The 23,628-nt window shown below is 41.9% G+C and overlaps 1 protein-coding gene across 11 annotated transcripts in view; it reads right to left on the bottom strand.

Annotated features, from left to right (window-relative positions):
* Nucleotides 1–23,628, bottom strand: part of cspg5a (chondroitin sulfate proteoglycan 5a) — a 59,411-nt gene that overhangs the window by 19,631 nt on the left and 16,152 nt on the right. For all 11 annotated transcript variants that reach the window (XM_037785215.1, XM_037785218.1, XM_037785217.1 and 8 more), the window contains exons 2-3: nt 14,992–15,982; nt 851–1,039 (exon numbers count right to left, since the gene is read on the bottom strand). In XM_037785215.1, coding sequence (XP_037641143.1) covers nt 851–1,039; nt 14,992–15,982 — 1,180 coding nt within the window. The remainder of the gene's footprint in view (nt 1–850; nt 1,040–14,991; nt 15,983–23,628) is intronic.

Below are 23,628 nucleotides of genomic sequence, written 5' to 3'. Positions count from 1 at the left end.
GATGCCACATCAGAAAAATGCTCATACTACATGCTCAATCAACATGAGATTTTGACCTGATCAACACATTACACAACACAAATATGAGCCACATGTTTATTAATACTTAATTAAATACTCTCTAAGACTTATTTCTAGACATCACTGACATTGATTGAATTTCAGTGAATGTTTAAAGATGTTGGTTGTTCTGCTTAGCCTTTAGATTTTATTTCTACCAAATTTCTTCCCCCGTTGCTCTCTCTCTTTCTCTCTCTCTCTCTTACTATCGATCGGTCTGTCTCTGTCATTCTCTAAACTTTAACACTAGCCGGGGCAGCAGTTTGGCCCAGAGGAGCTGCAGAAACAAAGCTTTCTCCTTCAATCTTTAACATTGATGGGAGTTAATGTACCGCAGCCGAGACTCAGTGTCTGCTGGGTAACGGATAATAAATCTGCTGCGCCAAAATGCCTTTGAGCAAGGCACTAAAGACTTCACTTTTTAGTTTTGTTTGATTGATCTTTTAAACTTAGACAAATGAACCCACTGAGCCTGCGGGACACATCGCGCAAACTAAAAGGAGATCTTGACGGATGGAGTTTCACTTGGGTTTGTATATTTCTTCATCAGAAACGTGCTACTTTATGGGGAACAGAGATCTTACATCTTTTCTTTTTCTCTGAGATCTTGTTAGCATTACTGAATATAAATCTAGGGAGTATGAGTCCCAAAAATAAGACTAAGTAACCATAAATGTGCATGCATTTCTGTTAAAACTGGATTGAATCATGCTTCCAATGAGCCAGGTCTTTTTCCCATATTTTAAAATGATATCAGTGTGAATATCTCAGACTCTTGGTGGAGCCTCACCTGCGCTTGCGCAGCTTCTTGTTCTCCGTCTTGAGCACGTGGAGCTTCTTGGCGAAGCAGACGATGATCATGAAGAGCAGCAGGACCACCAGAGCCGAGGCGCCCACAGCCAGACACATCACCTGGAACTCGGTCACCACCGACTCGCAGCGAGCACCCTTGTGCCAGATGTAATCCTGGACGTTACATCTAAAAAGAGACAGCGAGAGAAGAGAGGGAATAGAGGGATAAAGATGGAAGAAGGGTTTTGAAATACAGAGACGTGGCAGAGAGGAATCAGAGAGGAAGAAAAAGATGAGAGGTGTGAAATAAGATGAGTAGTGAGCAGACAGACAGAAAGGAAAGAAAATAAAGAACAAAAGAGGAAATGGTTAGTTGGGTAACACCACACCTTAGTGATTCCATGAGATGATCAGACTCAGGGAATTGTGTGTTAGCATGTCAGTTTCTGCTTTTGGCTTTTAAAGCAGCAGTAGGTAGGTTGGAGCAAATATGATAAATAAAACTATTTTTATAAAATGGTCACTATATCCTAACAGTAGTGCATGAGACAAGTAATCTGAAAAAACCATGTGCCTCTGTGTCCTCCAGTGTCCTCCGATGCTCCTAATGGCATCTGCAAGATTTCACAGACCGGAGGAAAACAACCAACTGAGTTTGTGACCCGGCAGCCATGTTGAGATCAGTTGAGGAAATACCAAGCACCGCCCACCAGCCGGAGCAAACTTTCTCATTTTACAGCTAAACAGTACACTACAAGATGTTTCTGAAAACATTTGAGGCGAGAAATAGGTATTACAGTAACAGAATATTGATTCATATTTGATCAGCGCTGCCTAGTTTGATCAGGATTCAAGAGTGATTGACAGCTGCCTCCATCTAATGAACAGCCAATAGGAACGCTCTCTCTCTGATATGACCTGTGATTGGCCAAAGTCTAGCTTTTTAAAGCCTGAAAACAGAGCCATGAGGAGGTGCAGAAGTCTTTCTCTCAGAACACTTTAATATGCTGAAAGGAAAACAAAAAACTTTCTAAATATACTGCAGGTCTAAGTACGATTTTTATATTAGTCATGGTGGCTTTGAGCACCTTCTCCATTCCAGTTTAGTGTGTTTGTGAACATTCAGGATTTCCTCTCTGTTCCTGATTATATTTAACTACTTTGGTGTGCAGTCAAACTTCAAATGTTTCACAACATGTTACGTAAGTCTGTAGTGGTATTGTGGAGTAATCGACCGCAGGCGTGTTAGCAGGATGGAAGATTCGCTGGCGGGGTTTGAGCTTTGCTGTATTCAAAAAGGATAATATCACTTTGTGTGTCTGAAAATAGAGAGTGAAAATGAAAAAGAGCCCGGGGCATTTTCCAGCTATGAAGACACACTTGCTGTCACACACACACAAACACAGTCTGTCAAACATCATCATAAAAGACATTTGTGTTTATAAGATCTTACACAATGCATATCGCCATCCATGTGTGGATACGGGCACATACTGTATGTGATCGCACGCACGAAAACACACACGGCCGCCATCCGAGGCCCAGATTCCCTCCGTAGCCGTTTGGCAGAGAGTGGCGTCCGCCTAGGGACCTAAAAGCAGATGGCTTTGTCTACACACTGTTTGGCGTGTAAAATTGCAAATCTATTTCACCACTTAACGAGACTTTAACGCTGTTTCACTGTCACATGAGTGGAAGACTGTGCATTATTCTGTCTGTGGGTGTGACCACAGGACCTGTTTCTATTAAAAATACTAGATTTATGCCTCAGTAGAGTAATTTGACACTCCCAGAAAATCGTTTTTACTGAGCTCCAGTGCTTTTCACCTTGCTGCAGTGAAGTACAGGTGAACTTCTAGACCCTGTGACCCCTGATCAAAGTCATTAAATGGACTGCATTTATATAGCACTTTTCCAGTCTTAGCGACCTGCAAGCCAGCATTCACCCATTCACACTCACACACACACACTCACAGGAGGAATTTGGGATTCAGTATCTTTCCCAAGGACACTTTGACATGTAGACAGCAGGGGCCTGGGATCGAACCAATGACCACCAACCGTTCTTCCTTCTGAGTCACAGCCGCTCATTAGGATAGATTTTCTGGGCATCATGAGCTGAATTTCATCTGTATTAATTAAGACATTTCCATCTGGACGCACCGACCAACTCCATGGCGGCGGAAGCTGAATAACTAAATCTATACGATTTCTCATTATCCGGTGTTTTAAAGGATTATTCTTGGTGAGTATTTCTCCAACGTGTCAATATTACTTTCATATGAGCAGTCATATTGTCAAAGAGGACATCCAGTTTGAGGTAATGGAAGCGTTGTTTGGTAAAGAAAGTCTTTTTTCCTTTTGGTTGTTTTTGACCACAGGCCTGTCAGAGTGTCTGACACAAACACAGAGTAAAAACACAAAACTGCCAGAGGGAGGTTTTCAAGCGTGAAGGAAACGGTGCTCATTTTCTTACTCATGTATTTTTCATATTTATCAGAGCTTCCCGGGGTCATGGAACCAAAATGACCACCGAAGCTGTGCACAGAACAGCTTTAATTAACGAATGACAGAGCAATTAACTGTTCTCCTTTTCTTCTCTTTGTCACATGTGGACATCAAATCAACACACACACACACATGAGGGAGTATAAAGTGAATGGAGGTGTCGGGGCGTATATGGCCGCTCCGGCTACGTTCCCTACATGCTAAACAGGCTCTTTTCAACGACCCACTTCCCGTATCCTTCCTGAATCCTCGACGCTTTTATTTTGCCAGCTGAAGGGAAAACGCTGGCAATGAGCCAGGAGACATTTTGAGTGTGGGCATATGTGAGAAAGAGAGAAAAAGAGAGAGAGAGGGATGATGCCCGATATCACATTTTCAGGGAGACTTCAATGCACTGAACCTGCGAGCAATTCTGCGCTCATACAAAGAGGAGGTTTATGTAAGATAGAGTTGGATGGAGGGAGGGAGGGATGCATGAGGAAAAGCAGGCGAGCGAGCGAGGATGTGCTGGTCGTCATAGCAACCCAGCTGAGCGGCAAAACGGAGCAGATGCGGCGCTGACATGTCATTCCATCACACGCACGCATCCTCGCTCAGCCGTCCACAGGGACACAGTCGTTCTTTAGCGGCTAGTTCCCATTTTCTTTTCTTTCTTCCTCTCTATTTCCCTCCCTCCCCTCCTCCCCTCCTCCCTCTTCTCTCCCGCTGCTAGTCTTCTTGAAAATCTCTTTTCTTGTTCACTGGCTCTTTACCTCCCCATCTTACCCTCCCTCCCATCTCTCTTTCCTCCTCCTCCCTCCTGCACTTTACAGAGCGCCTCCAGCTGAATCATGTCTCTGCTTTCAGTTCGTGCAACTGATTTTTTTTCTCCTTCTTTGACAAGAGGAGGAAACAGGTGAATGTTCTGGTTCGGTTTATAATTGTAAAGAAATGAGAAAATGATTTAGAAAACACAAATCAACTGAACTGTACTATCAAGTACTGCCTGTGTACCCAAAGCCTGATGCATGTTATTCCCATAAGCCATATACTGTAGAGCTCCATTGTTGTCCAAAAATACTAAGAGTCTGCAGTCATGCTAGTGGCTCTGTGATCAATCAAAAATCAATCAATCAATAAAGAAATGACTCGATAAATAAATAAAAAAATACATCACTAAATATAGCAAAAATAATACTAAAAATAAATGTAGCCATTAATTAATTGGTAAAATGTGACATAAATTGATATTTCTGTTTTAATTTGCCTTTTATTTATTTATGTATTAATTCATTTATTTTTTATTTATTTATGTTCACATTTCATCAATTAAGCACATTTATTTTTAATATAATTTTTTCTACATTTAATGACATTTATTTATTTATCAAGTCATTTATTGATTTATTGATTTATATTTTATTTTGGAAGGTTTCGTAGCTGTCGGTGACGCTAGATGTAATGTCGGGGGGATCACCAAAGTCAAAAGGATTCATCCTCTAAGCACCATGAACGTCTGTACAAAAATTCATCATAATCCATCTAATGATTGTTGAGCTATTTCAGCCTGGACCAAAGTGGCGGACCGACCATCATCCCCAGAGCTACTGTATGCCTCTAGCAGGGCTAAAAGCACATCAGTGACCCACACTGTGTTCCTTCATTACCATGAAAACACACAATGTAGTTTATATTGAGTCAATCTCACATACACCATCCTGCTGCTGTAAATACTCACTAAAGCACTCCTGATTCAGGATCATACTGGATCAACGATGGTGCAGATGATCAGATTTGTGACTGAAATGTCAAAGTTCCTGCAGATAGCCATGCTGTTAGGGCTATAGGGCACCGAACATGTGTTAATCTGCAGCTGAAAATAGTCCCCAGCAAATGCACTATTTACTCCTGTTTGAGTGACTTTTGGTGACAGTGCCAACACATTTTTGATTCTGGTCTTTTTGTCGGATCTGTTGACGGTAAGAAAAGCACAGAATGACACTGGCCTTATCCATTAAGATTTGGAACATAGTTTAAGAAGCTAACACGAGAGGAAACGGCTCTTGGCTGAATTTCGAAGACAATCTTTAGGATTGGATTTCCTTCTCAGGAAAAGTCTCACGTCCAGGGCAGCTGCACAGAGCAGAAATCTAATTGGAAATGGCTCCTCATCAGGGACAAAATAACTTCTACTGTCAAACCTCTTTTCAACGTTAAAAGCACGATCCCTCTCTGGCTGAGATGTGTCGACCAGCCCCCCCCCCCCCATTCCCACTACCTCCCTCTATAAAACCTCCCACGTGTCCCACAGACCTTCCCTTTGTGTCCCACAGCAGAGTTTTTTTTCCCTCCCCAACCCATCATTATCTCCATCGCTGCGGCTCACCACAGCCGCATTTAAAGAGCTGCGGCAGCCCGGCAGGAATACAGCTAAATTTGCGTCAGGGCGGCACTAGCCACATGACAAAGAGCTAACAATTCCTCTCAATATTTACCTGATTAAGCTGGCCCACTGGGGCAAGAAAGAGAGTCTTTAATTTAACTGTAGAGAGGGTGACAATGGTGCAGGTGGGGTTGTGGCCCTCTAATAAGACCCCCTGCTGGTTTTGATGAGGAGTAATGGAGGGTGAGAGACGAGGGGGGCGGTAGGAGAGTGTGAAAGTCCAATTAAAGACAGACGGGTCAGTCGGTTTACGGCTAAAGGCCACCAGAGAACAGACAGGGGTGTGTATTTTTGGAAACTGAAAATACTGATATCAGCTCCAACCCAAAGAGTCAATACTGCTGCTTAAAGCGAGATTGAATGACATTTCTCAATCTAATACACTCAGAGGTTTTGTCACTACAGCCTTAGCGTCTCTGTTTCCTGGTTTGGATGACGCTCACCACTATTGGCTTGGTTTGGGCATATCCAGTCTGACGCACTTTCTTTTTTTTTGCCGTTATTTTAATTGCCGATTGCCACTTAAGTGTAAGTATAATTAATTTATACATATCCAGGAACCTACTTGTCAAATTTCATATATATATATTTACATATATTTGCAGAGTTGATGGAGACCAAAAACAGAGCTAAAACATATTGACTTTAACTGCTAGATGTGTAAATAAGCAACTGCTTGCTAACAAGTTCACCATATCATCTTAAAATAACAGTGTGTTCATTAGTGTAAAATCACCTGAAACTAAGAATCGTTGTGTTTTCGTTATTTTAGAATGAGCCCTCCATATCGACATAGGCAGCGGCTCCTCTTCACGGAGTCCACTATGTTTCTACAGTAGCCCAGAACAGACAAACCAAACACTGGGTCTAGAGAGAGCAGCCTTTCGCGCCTTTACATTACCTGAAGACCACCGTAGTTCTCCGGCACGCTGGTGAAACTGCGGTAATGTGAGCCGCAAGTGCAAAACCGTGGTACCCCCAGCCAACGTCTGACTTCCGTTACTCCTTAAGTAGTGTTATTAAGGTAAGGATGACCTCTGAGTGAGGAGAACGGCATTACCACGGTTTTGCTCTTGTCGCCTCACGTTATCACAAGCTTGGAAAGGGAGGAGTGAGTGGATTGGTATTCAGTTGGTTGCAATCTGCAACCACACCACTAGTTGCCATCAAATCCTACACACTGGTCCTTTAAAAGGTGATGATATATTAATGTTATGTTCACCACTAAATTACCAAAGAGCTTACCAAGACAAGACGGCTCGGGCTCCGAAATGTAGAAGCCATTATTTTTGATGGATCGACTACACATTCAATCTAAGTTACTTTCTCAACTGAAAAAAATATCACATCTAGAAGATGTAGGATGGAAACAGTATGACGCAAACAAATAGACAAATATGTAAAGGGAAAGCAAATGTTCTTTTGCGTCATGGACGGAGAAATGTATTTCAACAAGGTCTTTGGAAGGTTAGAGGGAGAACAAGCAAACAGAAGGCCGGAACCTAAAAGAGCTGGATGTGGACTGACAGGAGAGGGCACGGCGGGGTGTTTACTGAATATTTTAGCATAAATCCTGTATTTGCATTAAAATAACACTATTTTTAAACATTTCTTCCTTGAAGCGATACATATTTTCTCATGCAATAACTGCAGAGAGTGGAAGAAGGAAGAAGGAAGGAAAAAGTGAGTCAAATCTGCAACACCCAGAAAGAAATAAAAGGCCAGCAGAGGACAGGAAGAAGGTTCTTCTCGGTGCCTCTGGGAACTAAATTTCTATCACGAGTTTGGACGACAAAACATCTGCTACTGATACTGGCTCTGAAACAAAACCTCATTTGTGTTTCTCTGATGAATAAAAGCAAACTTTCTCATTACGCTGAGGGCTTTGGGAGGGGAGGGACGAGCACTGGTCAGACTGAAGGCAGGATTAAAAACTGGATTTGATTTTAAAATGCTGACAGAGAAGGAGCGGGAGAGAGTGATCTCATCTGATTAGATGACTTAATGTGGAGTTTAATGAAGCAAGACGGAGGATAAAAGTAGATTTGCTTTTGTTTTGTTGCAACAAGATAAAGATGCCTGACCAGAGACCTCACTGGATGATTTCACCCGCTACATCAGTGTTTCCCAAACCTCTTTTCTGGGGATTCTGATTGTCCTATGTTGCATGTTCTTGTGCTGCTTTTGTTGTATGTTTGGGTGAGCTAAAGACAATTCTCCACTGTACACTTTTATTCTTTAAGAGACCCTTTTTTTTTTACTTAATTCTTTAGTTCATATTACTGCCTGTATGCTGATTTCCTATCAGCATCTAAACCAGCACCAGTTTATTATGATTGAACTGACTCAATTACTTAGGCAGGTTTTGAATTTTGAATTTATATGTATATTGATTGTGTTCTTTTAATGCTTCTTGTTCTCAGGTCTCTCTAGGAAAAGAGATCTTAATCTCAACGAGACTGCCTGATTAAATAAAGATTAAATAAATAAATAAAAATACTTTCCATTGTTTCTATAAGTTGTTGTTTACTTCATACACTGAGCAGAATACTGACACCCTGCTGCTACAGTCGGTCTTTCACTGTGAATGTGTTGATGTGCTGCTGTCTGAGAGCATGTGACACATTCATCAGATGGTAGAGAGACGATGATAAATAAAAACAAATTATGAATACTGGAGGTCTGTGCTGCGACGTGTTCACGATGTGTGAAAGATCTGGCAACTTAGACAAACTAATAAAATAGATAAGTGAACAAAAAGATATTGATCGTATACAAGGCCATCCATCTAAAAACACACTCATTACTGTGTTATTTTAGGTCACATGCGTTCTGTCTTTCATCAGCTATCCTCCTGGTATTTCCCGAGGCATCCGGTCCTCTGCACCACATTCAAAACAAACCAGCTTTAATTAAATATCACTGCATCGGCTTCCAGTACGCAGATGGAACCATTATAACCTCGACCACAGTGGGGAGAAAACTGCCCCATCCAATCAGCCCAGTAATGCTAAATCTCTCAATTTGAAAACATGACGACATAATCAGTGTTCTCTAGTTGGCATTAGAAGAATCCGCCCGATTCAAACCATGGTAAAAATGTTTTCAGACATTTTGACGAGTTAAATAGTTATTTTTCCAGGATTTAGGCCAAGTGGGAAGATGAGAAGAGAGCTACACCAAATAGCTCTGAACAAATTACCCTGTATTTCAATATGTCTTGTATGAGCGTGATACTGCGGTTTCTATAGTCCAATAAAAGCTTCCATTGCACCATCCAAAACAAACATTTTCTTATCTCTGGTGAGCAAAATATTAACACATAATTCAGTACATTTCTGTTTGCTTGTCACATTTACATTAGATTTTCTGCAGAGCTGTCTGTCTCTGCTGTCAACAGACTCTGACTAACTAACCTTCATGCTATCACATATAAACAGAGGCTGGTTAACACCAGAAATGACTCAATCAGCATGGATCTCTGGGTACATCTGTGACCAAAAAGCTATTAGAATAAACCGCTGCGTCCCCAGAGAGCATTCACAATACCATAAACTGCAAACCAATTACTGGTATGCAGATGTGTCCCTTCCTCACAGCCAGTTACCACAACCATTGGCCAGGAATACACTAAAGCTGCTCGTGTTGCCCTCAGGAAGACTGACACATGGAGTCATCTTCATGCACTAAATTATGAAAAGCAAAATGGATGTTGGCGGTTAACTCCACCGAAGAGCTTGTGTCAGTTTATTTGCTTGTAGATTTCTACAAAGTTTGGTGAATAGATTTAAGTTTGGTGGACAAATCAGTCTTCAATCACAGCAGCCTTTATAACAGTGATTTACGCCTGAAATGATTTCATTTCAACGGAATCCCAATCCAATCAGTGCAATCACATTGGTGACTTTTGACACATACTGTACATTTGCATTGTTGCTAAGCAAACTAAACCCACTCTGTTTCTTTATTTCTGCATGTGATATTATGTTATATTCAGGTTTGTGTAACATAGCTACAGAAAAAAACAGTTCTTTCTGATTGGCTGGCAGGTGTCCATTAAAATCAGTGAGCTTTTAGAGGTTTTGTGTATTTTAAAATGTTGGATTGATGCCATGGTTAGATGTTTCCTCCTGCTTTCAGTCTTTATGCTAAGCTAACTATCTCCTGACTGCGTGTGTGTGTGTGTGTGTGTGTGTGTGTGTGTGTGTGTGTGTGTGTGTGTGTGTGTGTGTGTGTGTGTGAGTGCGTGCGTGCGTGCGTGCGTGCGTGCGTGCGTCTGTCTTTTGTCCCGACCTCCTCTACAGTCGTAAATCTCCTGTGTGTTTGACCTCTGGCCTGATTCCACGACCCCACAGTCTTTGACTTGGAAGTGATCCCTCCTTCACCCAGTGAGGGGTGGGGTATTTGTGTGTGAATGTGTGTATATAAATGTGTATATGAGTGTGTTTCCATGATGTGATCATGAAATCTAAAATGGATACAAACTGCTGTTGGTGCTCAAAGATTCCTTAATTACATCAAGCTGCAGGACACACACACACACACACACGCACACACACACACACCAGTAAATTCGACCTGGCTCTCCCGAGTCGTTTCCATACTGGCAAGCGTTAGAAGGTTCTGACTCACTCTGTTTCTCCTCCACCTCTCACTCTTTTCTGTCTCTCAATCTATTTCCTGTTGATAGCTTCTTACTCTCATTTTTCTCCCCATCACTCTTTCACTCCTTTTTTTTTTGTTTTAAATTTTCCTCGCTTTCTTTTCCTCTCAACAGGTAACTTTTTCTGCCACAGAGACCCTCATCTTTTTTCCTCTCTTTCACACACCCTCGTTCCTTCCCTTCCTCTGTTTTCTCATCTGTTTCTCCGAATATGGTCCTCAGTCGTGCAGCTCCAGAGGAGGAAGCGATTTACGAGGCCAACGCAGTCAGTTCCCATTAGTCAGAGGGACAGGGGAGCCAGTGCCGGAGATGCCGCAGATAGCTTAAAAAAAAAGAGATCAGTGTGTTTGTACAGACTCACTGAAGTTTAGAGTTCAAATCTTACAAAATGAAAGCAGTCATACAGGTGTGTTTTGATTCTGGAAGACTAGCAACCAGTGGTGTAATGTAACAAAGTAATAATATTAATGTATTTTTTGGGAGTATCTGTACTTTACATGACTTTTTATTAGGGCTGTCAATCACTTAAAATAATTAATCAAAAATTAATCACATCTTTTATCTGTTCAGAATTTACCTTAAAGGGAGATTTGTCAAGTATTTAATACTCTTATCAACATGGGAGTGGGCAAATATGCTTGCATTATGCAAATATAAGTATATATTTATGATTGGAATTCAATTAACAACACAAAACAATTACAAATATTGTCCAGAAACCCTCACAGGTACTGCATTTAGCATAGAAAATATGCTCAGATCATAATATGGCAAACTGCAGCCCAACAGGCAACAACAGCTGTCAGTGTGTCAGTGTGCAGACTTGACTATGACTTGCCCCAAACTGCATGTGATTATCATAAAGTGGACATGTCTGTAAAGGGGAGACTCGTGGGTACCCATAGAACCCATTTCTATTCACATATCTTGAGGTCAGAGGTCAAAGGACCCCTTTGAAAATGGCCATAACAGTTTTTCCTCACCAAAATGTAGCGCAAGTTTGGAGCATTATTTAGCCTCCTTTCTGACAAGCTAGTATGACATGGTTAGTACCAATAGATTCCTTAGGTTTTCTAGTTTCATATGATATCAGTACAAGTTGCGTTAATGTGTTAAGGAAATTAGCGGTGTTAAAATGATTTTTGCGTTAACGCGTTATTATCACATTGACTTTGGCAGCCCTAGTTTTTATACTTCTGTCAACTTTCACTTTTCCTGAATAAAATGTGTACTTTTACTCCGATACATTTCTCCTAAGCATCTTCGTTGCTACTGCAAGCAAGCGGGTTTGGTGAATCATTGGTCCTACAGCTTGCAAGTTACATCATTCACGTTATGGACGAGTGCAATTGAAGTGCTCACACTGACACACTGACAGCTGTTGTTGCCTGTTGGGCTTGAGTACATGTACATTTTGAACAGATAAAAAATGTGTGATTAATTTGCGATTAATCTGGATTCATTATTTTAATCGACTGACAGCCCTACTTTTGATACTTAAGTATAGTAAATAACAAACACTTTAAGACTTTTACTCAAGTAATATTCAAATAGGTGATTTTGACTTCTACTAAAGTCATGTTCTGGTTAGATATCTGTACTTTTACTCAAGTGTGGCTTTCAGGTATCCTCCTCTGCTCCGTACACGCTTTGTGTCCTTTAACTTCAGGATAAAAACACATCTCTTGTTCCTATTGAAACATTTTCAACTCGAACGGATGCATTTTCAGCTTTGAAAAGTGTCGCGGCAGGTAATCGGTAACATGTAATCAGTTACACGGAGCTTCCCGGCCTGCGGGTACATATTTCTGCTTGTAGGAAAGAGATACGACAGGCCGGTCTGAGGTCAGTACACAGCACTTCAAAGGGTCATGTGTTTTACAGCAGAGGGCTAAAAGGTCCAAACATTCATCCCGCTGTAATTGAATTGGCTTGATGTATGAAGCTGCTCCAGTTCAGCTGCACGCACCGGAACACAAGCACTCAAATATACAGTTTCACTAAACACACTCAGACTCAGTCACACGTGTAATCAGACACACAATCATGTCTAAACACACAAAAACACACACACATACAGAGGAACATATTGGTCCTCATCTGTGCCAGCGCTCCATTGACCCATATTACACTTTTGCCCAGCAGTCAAACGCCTCTCAGTCTCTCGCCTGACTCACTCTCAGGAGGTTCATCACTGCTACTATCTGCTGACGGAGGCCTAAAATCTGCCCTAAATATCTGGATCATGTTGTCCGCTTAGCAAAAGTTTTTTTTTTTTCAACATCGCTGTGTGAGCTTTGCTCCATTTCCCTCTCAGTCAATAAACACTCGTAATCTGCAGTTTGGATACAGAAAAGTGAGGATCTCTGCTTCCTGTTCAGTTACTGGTAATTCTAGATATTTATAACATTTTCTTTCTAAAAAAAATAAAAATTAAATTGAATAAAAAATGTATTACATTGTTGGGCTGCCAGACAGAAGCTGTATTTTCAAGATTTACTCAAGACTGTATATAAGAAGTGGATGTAGTCACCGTGACATCGCCGTGGTAGCGACCTGTCAATCCCAAGGTAGCCACGCCCTAAAGCATACCCTGCTTTATGGTCTATTTGACTCTAAATGATGCCTCATTTAATTTAATTTAATTTAATTTATTCTAAAATTTCCAAAAACACTGAAAACTAATTGTCTTAATGTAAGTTATCAACTGGATAAGTTTCATGGTGATATTTATTTGTTAAACATTCTTCAAAATGTATGGAAATGTACAATACATACGGCCGACTCTCCACTTCACTAGCACTTACATCCACCAAACTTTCCAGTTTCATTCCTATCTATATTCTGATAGTTTCTACCAAGGGGTTTGTTCATATATCATTTATAGCCTGATTTATACAACATTTAATTCCTAAAAACATGGTGAAAATAGTTATTTTTTATGGCTTTTAAGGATTTATAGAGTGATAAAAAGAGATATCCATAATCTCCTCTGTAAACACATTTAACTCTAATATTCTAACAAAATGAAGCTTTATCCAATGTTCAGATTTCTGTTCTGGAAATGTATGAGAATTAGCCCATATTTAATATGATAATGCCTCATTTGATTGGTGTCTCTCCCTTAAGAGAATACCAGAGGGAACAGAAACAGAGGATCAGGGAAGAGAAACGTTTCAAGGGTAAATAAATGTAATTTAATACATTTTCATCTAAAGGCAGACAAGGAGTGATTCGGCATGACTGCAGCTTCTAAACACAGGTTTGGTATTGATCCCTTCATATTCCCTTTAATATATATCATAAACAACATCAGTTCCGCGATTACACAGTATTAGAAATCAGGAAAGCTATAGGACGAAGCTCACATCATCCGTCCCCCATCTGCAGCAGCTCTAATCCTGAACCCGGCATGCTGATGTGATGTGTTGTTTTTTCTGAAACTCAAGTGTAGCTGTTCTCATCACAGATCAGGACGTTTTGATCCGCAGATGATTGTTGACTTTCAGATGCACTGCCAGAGGACTCACATTGAGCTGGAACTACTCTGTGGCTTACACCATATTTCCATAAATGATTCTCTTAATCCGTTTGACTCTTGACCTCCACCTAGATTCATCACCGCGGCAACCCTATTGGATCGAGTATCGAGGGAAAGTCATTACTGCAGTTTGCGGCTAATGCCTGGAAGGCCGGTCATATAGTAATGAGACAGCGTGTTGTGCTCCGTTCATGTATGTGCTCATACTGTGATGTGTGTTTTTGTGTGTACAGTTTGCATGACAAAGAAAAACCAAAGCCTCACAAAGCAAAACCGAATCTCAGCATACAGCCTGGCAGAAGAACATTTCCTCATAAAACTCTCTTGTTAAAAAGAGCAATAACACACTGGGTTCTATTCTGCACTTGAGCTTTTCCACATGTTGTTGACCAGGACAGCACAACACTAGAATAACTCTATAAATCTAGAGTTTCATGGTGCCTCGTTCATCGGATGACAGAACATTTTATTTTAAACACTGGTGTCTGATTGCTGTGTGGAACCCATTGTGGATGCTGCAGAGTATATTTATCATTGATTATACATGCAAATGATTGACCCCGGTGAAGCCTTACGCAGCTGCAACCCTTTGGTTTTTTAACATTTTGTAAAGTGTACATCTTTCAACAAAAATGACTGATTTTTTTCTGCTTTTTCTTGATTAACCCTTTGAACTGTAGGCTGTTTGTGCTTGTTTTCTTACTCCTTTCATTTACAGTCTTAGTAAGTCACTACATGTTTTGTAAATATGTTTCTAGACATATGATATATAGGTTTGTATAGACTGTACTGTATATAAGAAGTGGACGTAGTCACCATGACGTCACCCAATGGTTTGTGGACTTACGTTTTGAAGCTTCAAGTTATGCATTTTGGCCTGAGTACTGTTTTTTATATGATTTAGTTAGAATAGTGCAACTTGGAGGACTGCTGAGTGGTATTGGCTTGTGTTGTGAATGAACTGTGCATTATATTCTTTGTGTTTGTGTTTATGTGGCGTCGTACCTGCAGAAGACTCCCATGCCCTCCAGCAGGTAACACTGTCCCCCGTTGAAGCAGTAGTTGGGCAGCATGTCGCAGGGCGAGCGGCAACTTCCGTTCACCATCTGGTAGCCCACGCGACATCCGCCCATCCCGTCTGACCCGTCCACCGGTGAGGCCACTGGAGGAGCCGCCACAGGGACGTTTGGTACCGGAGCTCCCGCACCAGGAAGTGCCGCCCCAGGGATGAGGGGGCCAGACCCTGGGCCCCGGGGCTTGGAGCGAGCCGGAGACCCAGCGGAGAGCCGGAGGTCTTCGTCGCTCTCGTAGGCGTCGGTCGTGGTGCTGTAGGTGTACTCGTCAGCGGTGGGGGACACGCCATCCTCGTAGGGTGTGAGGTAGTCGTAGTTGTCCGGCATCGCCCAGGAGGTCGGGTCGCCTCCCTGCAGCTCATGGGCCAGTGATGAAGGAGAGGGCGGGGCTAGGTCAAGGCCGCGACCACGAGAGGAGGGGTCGAAGAAGTCCACGTGGAGGACGTCGGGGTTGGAGGGGTTGGTGGGGGCCGAGGGCTGGGCGGTGGTGGTGAAGAGGCGATCCAGGTCAAACACGGCTGTGTCCTTGGCGTGGATCCAAGGCGGGTCGGTGTGCGGCAGACGCTCCTCATCCTCCTCCTCCTCCTCGCTGACGTCCATGACGTCCGATCCGCGTGGGTTGCTCGGCAGCAGGTGCTCCGTCTCAGCCGAATCAGGGCTGAGCTGGGGCGGGGCTGCCACGCCCACTTCCTCCAACGCAGGGACCACCGTTTCACCGAACATGCCGCTGCTCTGCTCGTCCTCCTCGCCGGCACGGGGGATCCGGCCCGCCCTCTGGGTCACAGTGTCTGGACTGGCTGAGGTGCTTATCCCGGTTACCGCGACGACGACCTCATTGACCTTGACAGGCCCCTCCTCCTCGCTAAGCAGGGAGGTAACATTGGCCACACTGTCCGGTTCGGTGGTATTGGTCCCCACGTTTCCTACAGACACACACAAAAAAGTTTCTTAGTACAAATATAACAAATGAAAAGTGATTTGTTTTAAAGTTTTCAAAGGAAAACACTAGCTTTGTAATCAATCCCATACACCAAAATCTAAATCGTTCCCATTAAACCATGAAGGTGTTATCTTTGTAAACCTTTCACCAAGCCCCACGGACTGATTATAAAGCCAGATTTTTTTCCTCTCAGTAGAGGAAACACAGAACTTCAGCAAATTTAATGAGGTGAAAATGGTTTCACTTAGACAAAACAGAGAAAAACAGAGCTCAGTTTGTATCGATCAGCTCAGGAAAAACTTTAAGCTCTTTAATGCTCTCCAGTAACCGGAGTGTTGTTGGGCTCATTAGGGAGAAAGTAATTGGTTTGATTTAAAGCACCAACATTGTTAAATACTGACTCTGAGAGATTGTATCTATAAAATAGACAGAAAATACTCCTGGATATATATAAAATATCTATGAAATAAAAAAAAAACAAGTATTTCGCTTTGTTCACATTGTATTTGTCGTGAATGCAGCTACTGAATGTCCTCAATTGGGCACCACCGATGAACAAGTTATTATTCTTTGTCTTACTTCTATTTGGCGGATAATCATACTCTAAGTTTTGAAACTACATTTCCCATAATTTGGAGGTAACAACATGAAGTATCATTTGCCATTAAACGTATTTCGAATTAGCTATTAGCAGCTCCTTTTTGCAAAGTACCCATGGATGTACAGACAACTATCACTGGATTACTTCAGTACTGAAGAGAATTTTTAAAACGTGATGCTAGAACATCAATGAAGAAATAGAGAATATTCTGGACATTCCCCTGTACCCGCTATTGTTCGGATTGTTATATATTACATATTTTGTTGATGGTTGTAGGAAAAATAATTACTATTAATTGAATGAATGGATCAATGGATACAAAAAGTCAAACATGTTTACATGCTGGAACTCATGACTGCCCAGCTACAACTAAAAATGCCTATTTTTCTAAGAAGATGGACATCAGTTATTGACTATCTTAATAGGGATTTCTGTATTTAATGGTTTAGATGTAGGCCTACATTTTATTTTCGTACGTATATGTATAATCTCAAGGTGATTTTGTCCTGTAATGTCAATTTGCCTGTCAATATATGTATGATTTCTCTCTTCTTGTGATTTTATGGAATTTTTTTCCCAATGGATATCGGAGATAATGATATCCTTGGAAAGTGTAAGTGACACTGAATCTAAAACATGTGTATGACAAATCAAACTGCTCAGGAAACATGTACACAGCTTTAACTGTCGAAAAAATGTCCCTCTGCGCAGCCAGCAGTAGAAAAAAATGCTGATCCTAGACAACGCACCATGACATCAGAAGATGCAGCAACCATTACTATGAAAAATTCAACAATCGAGGGGTTGAAAATAAACTGGGTGGCGACAGAGTGGTGAAAACAGCATCTTCTGTAAGGCTTGCTGTCAGTTCCCAGAAGTAAAGACATCTCATTTAATCTCAGTGGTATATATTGAATGCAAATTTATCCCCCAAAAAGGATCTTTAAATACAAACATACACATACAATCACCAACTTGTTTAGGTCACTATTTCCAAAGACACACCAGTGGTCCATTGCCACACAATGACATCACAAACTGACGTCTTTCTGCATTATGTGACGGACAAATTGGGCTCAAGGAGTCTGGCACTGAACCCGATGGGTGAAACAAATTAAAACGAGACGTGATTGGCCGTGTACTTATCCTCCGGTCGATTACTTCATCCGAGGGCGGATGGTTGACTCATGCAAAGAGCTGCTTTACGGTTGCTCCCCCTTTGGATTAAAGGAATAATACACTAATGTACTTGAATGGCGAGGAGCAGGGATTACGGATTATGGGGTTTGAGAAGGAGGGATTTGGGAGATGTCGGGGGTGCCCTGCAGGGGGGGAGGTGATGATCATGAGGAGACGCAGACAAGACAGCGTCCCGATAATTGTAAGAAAGCTTTAAATATGTGAAGATGAAGAAGAGACTGTTCATCATGAAAACTGTTTTTTTCTGAAGGAGAGACAAGCCTGAGCTGAAATAAACTTTACAATAACACTAATGTTGTTTTTATCTACAAATTAAACAAACAATTTGTTGAGTTTTTTTCTTTTTATCATCATCAAAAGTTTCTCTTAACAGACTAAAACTGTATCTATCCTGCTAACAAGTCTGTGTACCCAAAGCCAGCTACTATATACCGTTATGCCACAGATATCTGGCCCGGTTCCAGACTTCTGAATGGCTGAATCTCCTACATTTTTTCAGCAATCAACAGGCCTGGTGTTGTTTTCAATAGCTGCACCCCAGTTGGCTGGACTGAAGGCGGTATATGAAGCAGCAGGTATGACGTTAAAGCTCTATCTGCTGATAATCGAGCAGTAGGTAGTGGTGGTAAACTGTAATTTCACTTTGTGATGGCAGAAACACTACAGTACCTTGTTCCATTTGGATTCAGCCACTACCAGCCAAGAGAAATATGTGTTTGTTAGTCTGTGTTGTTTGTTGGAGGGGAAACCTCGCCCACTTGGCTCAAACTGTCACTATTGGTTTTTGGGTTATGGAGAGCACAGAAAAATGGATATAAACATGGCGACAAGCTTGGATGAGATCGATACGGCTATAGAGGTTGTTATAAGTTCATTTACAGAAATAACAACTCTTAAATTGAAATATTTATTTGACCGACATGACAAACGTTTAGTTGCCCCTAGCAACCACTACTGCAATTTCAGTGTAGACTGACATTGATGTTGAAGGGACGGATATGCCGGTCACCACTGATTGGCTAGAGCAAAATAAACGACGTAAGACTGAATGACAATTCAGCCTGATTATCGCACTAACAGAAATCCACATAAGAAACTGCTGCATTGGGTTGTTTCATTGTCACCAACACAGTGAGTGTACTTTATGCTGAAACAACTCCATGACTGCATTGTCAACGTGATCTCATCCCTACTTGTCATATTTTACCCGCTTGGGCAGCAGCCCCCGGCATTGTATATTGATGCGAAGGGTTCACGCGTGGTTAACATTGTGAAACACAGCTCGATTAGGCTTGGTTAAGGTTATAAGAAACATCATGGTGTGGGTTAAAATAAGTACTAGTATGTGTTACGTAACTTGAGTTACAGATGTAATGGTCTCAATCAATACTTTCAAGTCTTCTTCAATACAGCATGATGTTCATTTAGAAAATGATGGTCCCATTTAGAGTCAAATAGACCATAAAGCAGGGTATGCTTTAGGGCCTGGCTACCTTGTGATTGACAGGTCGCTACTGTGGTGTAATGTAATCAGCTTGTCGTGTGACGTGTGGAGGATGTCATGGGGCGGGCTCAATATATTTCTGGGTCAGGCTCGGCGTGGGGCCGAAGTGTAACGAGTCACGCATGGAACATGCAACTGCTGATAATGTTCAAGTAAAGGTCCTGAACGCTGAGCTCAAAGTAGTCTTGATCCACAACGTTGTCTGGTCTGGGAGATGTCCATGTTTTTCGTCTTAGAACTTTAACCCTTTGTGTGTTTTCAGTTCATGAAAGTTAACTGTAACCTTTTTGGTCGTCTAAAATTTCTTATTCAGTGTTTGGTTTGGTTGTACTTAGCTCCACCCTCTCGTGTCACTTGTGGTTGCAAAAACCAAGATGGCGACAACCAAAACGCCAAACTTGAGGCTTCAAAACTGCAGTCCACAAACCAATGGGTGACGTCACGGTGACTATGTCCACTTCTGATATACAGGCTACTCATGTGACTCAGTGAGGTAAAGTCACTTGACCTAACGTAACACGAACGCTGGTCCCCTGAGTGAAAGCCCTGTGCTTGTTTGACCCATCCACCTCCCCGACCTCCTGCCGTTAGCGGACTTCCTCGTTCTTTATACTACGTCAGTTGTTCTCAGCGTCTAATAATGATGTGGATGGGTTTACATTGGAGTTGTATGTGAAGTGTGAGAAGTGTGAGAAGTGCGCCTCAGTGCGTTGGTATGAGACGCCGAGGGGGACTGACCAAGGTCGGTATTTGACGCCGTGGGAGTGAAACCAGGTCGGGTCAGTGCATCGCCAACCAGAAAGTGGCTCCATATCAGACCTCGGTTGACACTACTACTGCATATCCCAGGATGCATTTAGTAAAAAGGTGACAGCATTAATCAGCAGAGAAATCTTATCAACTTATCTTTAATAATAAAATGATAAATTAACCCATCATTTTATATACAGTCAGTGGCCTCATCAATGTCATCTACGCTCATGAAAAGGGTTCACATTAAATTTATACGTTTTGTTTCAGACAACATGTCTTCTGGGTTGGGGGTCAACCGCCAACCTGATCACCCACGGTCAATAAATGAGTGTACTTGTGGTCGTATAAGGAGCTTTGGTAAACAGCCTCCACCAAATGGCATATGTGAGGATATCTGTGAGGATCTTTGCTGACGGAAGATAAGCTCTGATCCCGACCCTCTGAGATTTTAATCTGTCCATCTCTTAATGTCTCTGCAACTCCCAGTGAGGCTCCATTTACACAGGCAGTAGTTCATCATTTATTATGACTTCCACCAAAGTTTTATGTCTTACATGACGTGATGTCTGATTTGAGAGCAAACAAGGTACACACCCTCAAATAGTAACGAGTCAGGCAGCTAATGACTTCATCACTTATTAAACTGCAGCAGAACAATCAGGAAACCAGTTAGTGAAGATGGCCCATAGATCACATACCTGACCTTTAATCACTGATGTCAAATAAACTCAACTTTACTTGTGTAGCCCAATATATACAATGTCTTAATGGGTTTAACAGAATTCTCAACCAGCCCAATAAAACAAGAAAAAACTCCTAACATACGCTTATCACCAGCCTGGTCTCCTAAAAATGGCGTTCCCATACAACAAAACTGCATTGTCAATTACGTTTTGAGGGAACATATTTTCTCTTGGATTATATTTGTAGTTGACGTATCACAAATATGTTGAATCAAAGTCTACGTATGTCCACATAGGGAGGAGGTGGGGGTGGGTGGATCAAACACAGGACGGTGTTTGTGTCCATAAGTTGAAACCAAAAGTACAACTTAACCAAAAGTTACTTAACCAAAGGTTACGTACTTATTTTAACCCAAAACACGATCTTTTACTAACCAAACCAAGTAATTTCGTTGTCTAAACGTAATTGAGAAAGTACTTTCGTAACGGCAAAAGCACCACAAGCAGTTAAAACACTAACATTGATATTAGGCCTGTCAAAGTTTACGTGATAACGCGTTAACGTAAATTCGTTTTAACGCCACTAATTTCTTTAACGCATTAACACAATTTGCCTTTTTTAGTTAGATTCTGATTGGTTAATCACGGTTCTGCGGTCTGTTATTTCTTTACAGCAGACCGTTGCTATGGGCGCAGTACTGATATTGGACTCTGGCGGACCGTATTTGTGTCAAATTATTGATTTCTTCAGTAAGTAGCCATGTAATAAGCGGGATAATGTACAGCTAGCAGGTCATTGTTGTGAAAGAAACCCCTTCAGGGCGATGAGAGACCCCTCCGCTTCGCGTCAGGTGCGGCATCGCCCTGTCGGGTTTTCTTTCACAAAATGACCCACTAGCTGTACATTATCCCTTACATAAGTATGCTGTGATTTTTGCAGGGATCTGTAACAAAGATGTTTCATTTGTATACACACATTTCACCTTCAACAAATATTGTGCTTCTTGCAGTTTGAAAACTGCAGTAGATTTCAATCAAATTTCGATTAATTGTGCAGCCTTACCAGAAACTCAAGATTTAGCACCATAGAAGCATTATGGTCTGTGTAATACTCATACAGGAGATATTGGCTCAGCTTCTATTTTCCATTTTAAAGAAATGAATTCTGCGTTTCAGTGCGATAACTCATTGTATAAAACAAAATACTTCTGCTGCGGTCTGCATATTATTCCCTACCAGTGGCTGCTCCTCTTCCCAGAGAAGAGGATCATATAGTTCTTTATGTCAGTGTGCCTGTAATATTTCCTGAATAAACACTAGATCAGTAGAGATTCCTTATGAATGCATGCATGTTATGGTTTCATGAAAACCTTCCTGTCATCGTTAGGCGTGAGGCTGTCACTTTAGCCACGAGGCGCTTGACAGGTGGAAGAGTTTGGTTTTCTGTTGCAGCAACAACGAGCTGCGTCTTTGAAGCCGGGGTCATTCTCGGGCTAATCCTTCCGGCAGTCCCACAATCCACTGCTGTTTAACACATCTACTGAGCAGCCTAAGGATGATGTGCCAAAACCACGCTCACACACACACACACACACACAGGCTTTACTATAACTACACATAAGCATTTTACACACTGAATGCTTGATGCTCACCAGGAAATCAAGATTTCAGACCGTGAACGTCCGCCTCTCTCTTAGGCACGTAACACTCGCCTTCGTCTTGTGTTTTCACGACGACACACACACACACACACACACCCTCACACCTGACAGCAATACACTCATTAGGTGACAGTTTGTCCGGATGAGCGCAACACAACTACCTCCTCCTCCTGCTGCTGCTGCAAACAAGCCTGATGAATACAAACTGCACAGACTGGAAAAGTGACAGTAATGGCTGCCGCACAACCAGAGCGAATGACAGGGGGTGATGAGGAGAGATGGTAACGAGGGAACAGGGAGAAGTGACACATTGTGACAGAGAGAAGAAAAGCCAGAGAGAAAAACTGAGAGAGGATGTGACAAAGTGAGGGACGGAGAGAGACGGTGACAAAGAGTGACAGAGAGGAAGGGAGACGCTTTCATGATCCATGAAAGACTTTTGGACACTTACTCCCACTCTACCAGTCTGTCTGGACCTGAGGGGGAACACTACAGAGATCTTCAATCCTCTGTGTACTGCCTCTATTATCAGTGGCCTCAAATCTCACGCCGCTTCAGCCGGGTTATATTACAGTATGATGCTCCTGGTACAAGAGGCAACATTTGCTAAAAGTCAATGCATGACTCTGGTTTAATGCAAGCATCCAAAATGTGGCTTGCAGACGTCAACACAGGCTTCTCAATCTGCAAGAGGAGTCTGCATGTTCAACATCTTTAACACCAAATCCTCAAGATGAACTGCTGAGTGTACTACACTATGTTTACATGCATATTCACAGTAGTGGAAGAAGTATTCAGATCTTGACTAAAGTAAATGTAGCAGTACCGTGTAAAAAAAACAGTAAGTAAGTAAAGTAGATACCAAAAAAAGGTTGTAATTCCAAACTTGCTAATTATCACCTAATTATCATGGCATTTGCGGACCTGTAAAAGTTTTACCGCATTCAGTAGTGCAGCCTCACAGAGCTGCTAACCTGTCTGTAGACTCATTAGTCTAGTCAAGGAAACTAAACCCATCACAACAACAGTGAATCCATATTCCCACCATCATTAACCAGGAGCAAATAAAAAAAATAAGATCTGTAAAATATGTATTATGAGCTAGAGATGTCCTCAGTCTCTCACTGCCCTGACATGTCTTGTAAAACAAACTTTCCACACATACAGTACACGGGTACGTACACACATTCACACTCATCAGAACTCAGGTGGTCTGCTGGAGGAGAC

The sequence above is a fragment of the Sebastes umbrosus genome, chromosome 11 (assembly GCF_015220745.1).
Source record: "Sebastes umbrosus isolate fSebUmb1 chromosome 11, fSebUmb1.pri, whole genome shotgun sequence".
In the NCBI taxonomy this organism is placed as follows: domain Eukaryota; kingdom Metazoa; phylum Chordata; class Actinopteri; order Perciformes; family Sebastidae; genus Sebastes; species Sebastes umbrosus.
The sequence above is the reverse complement of the archived record's forward strand: the minus strand, read 5'-3'. Positions and strand labels throughout refer to the sequence as shown.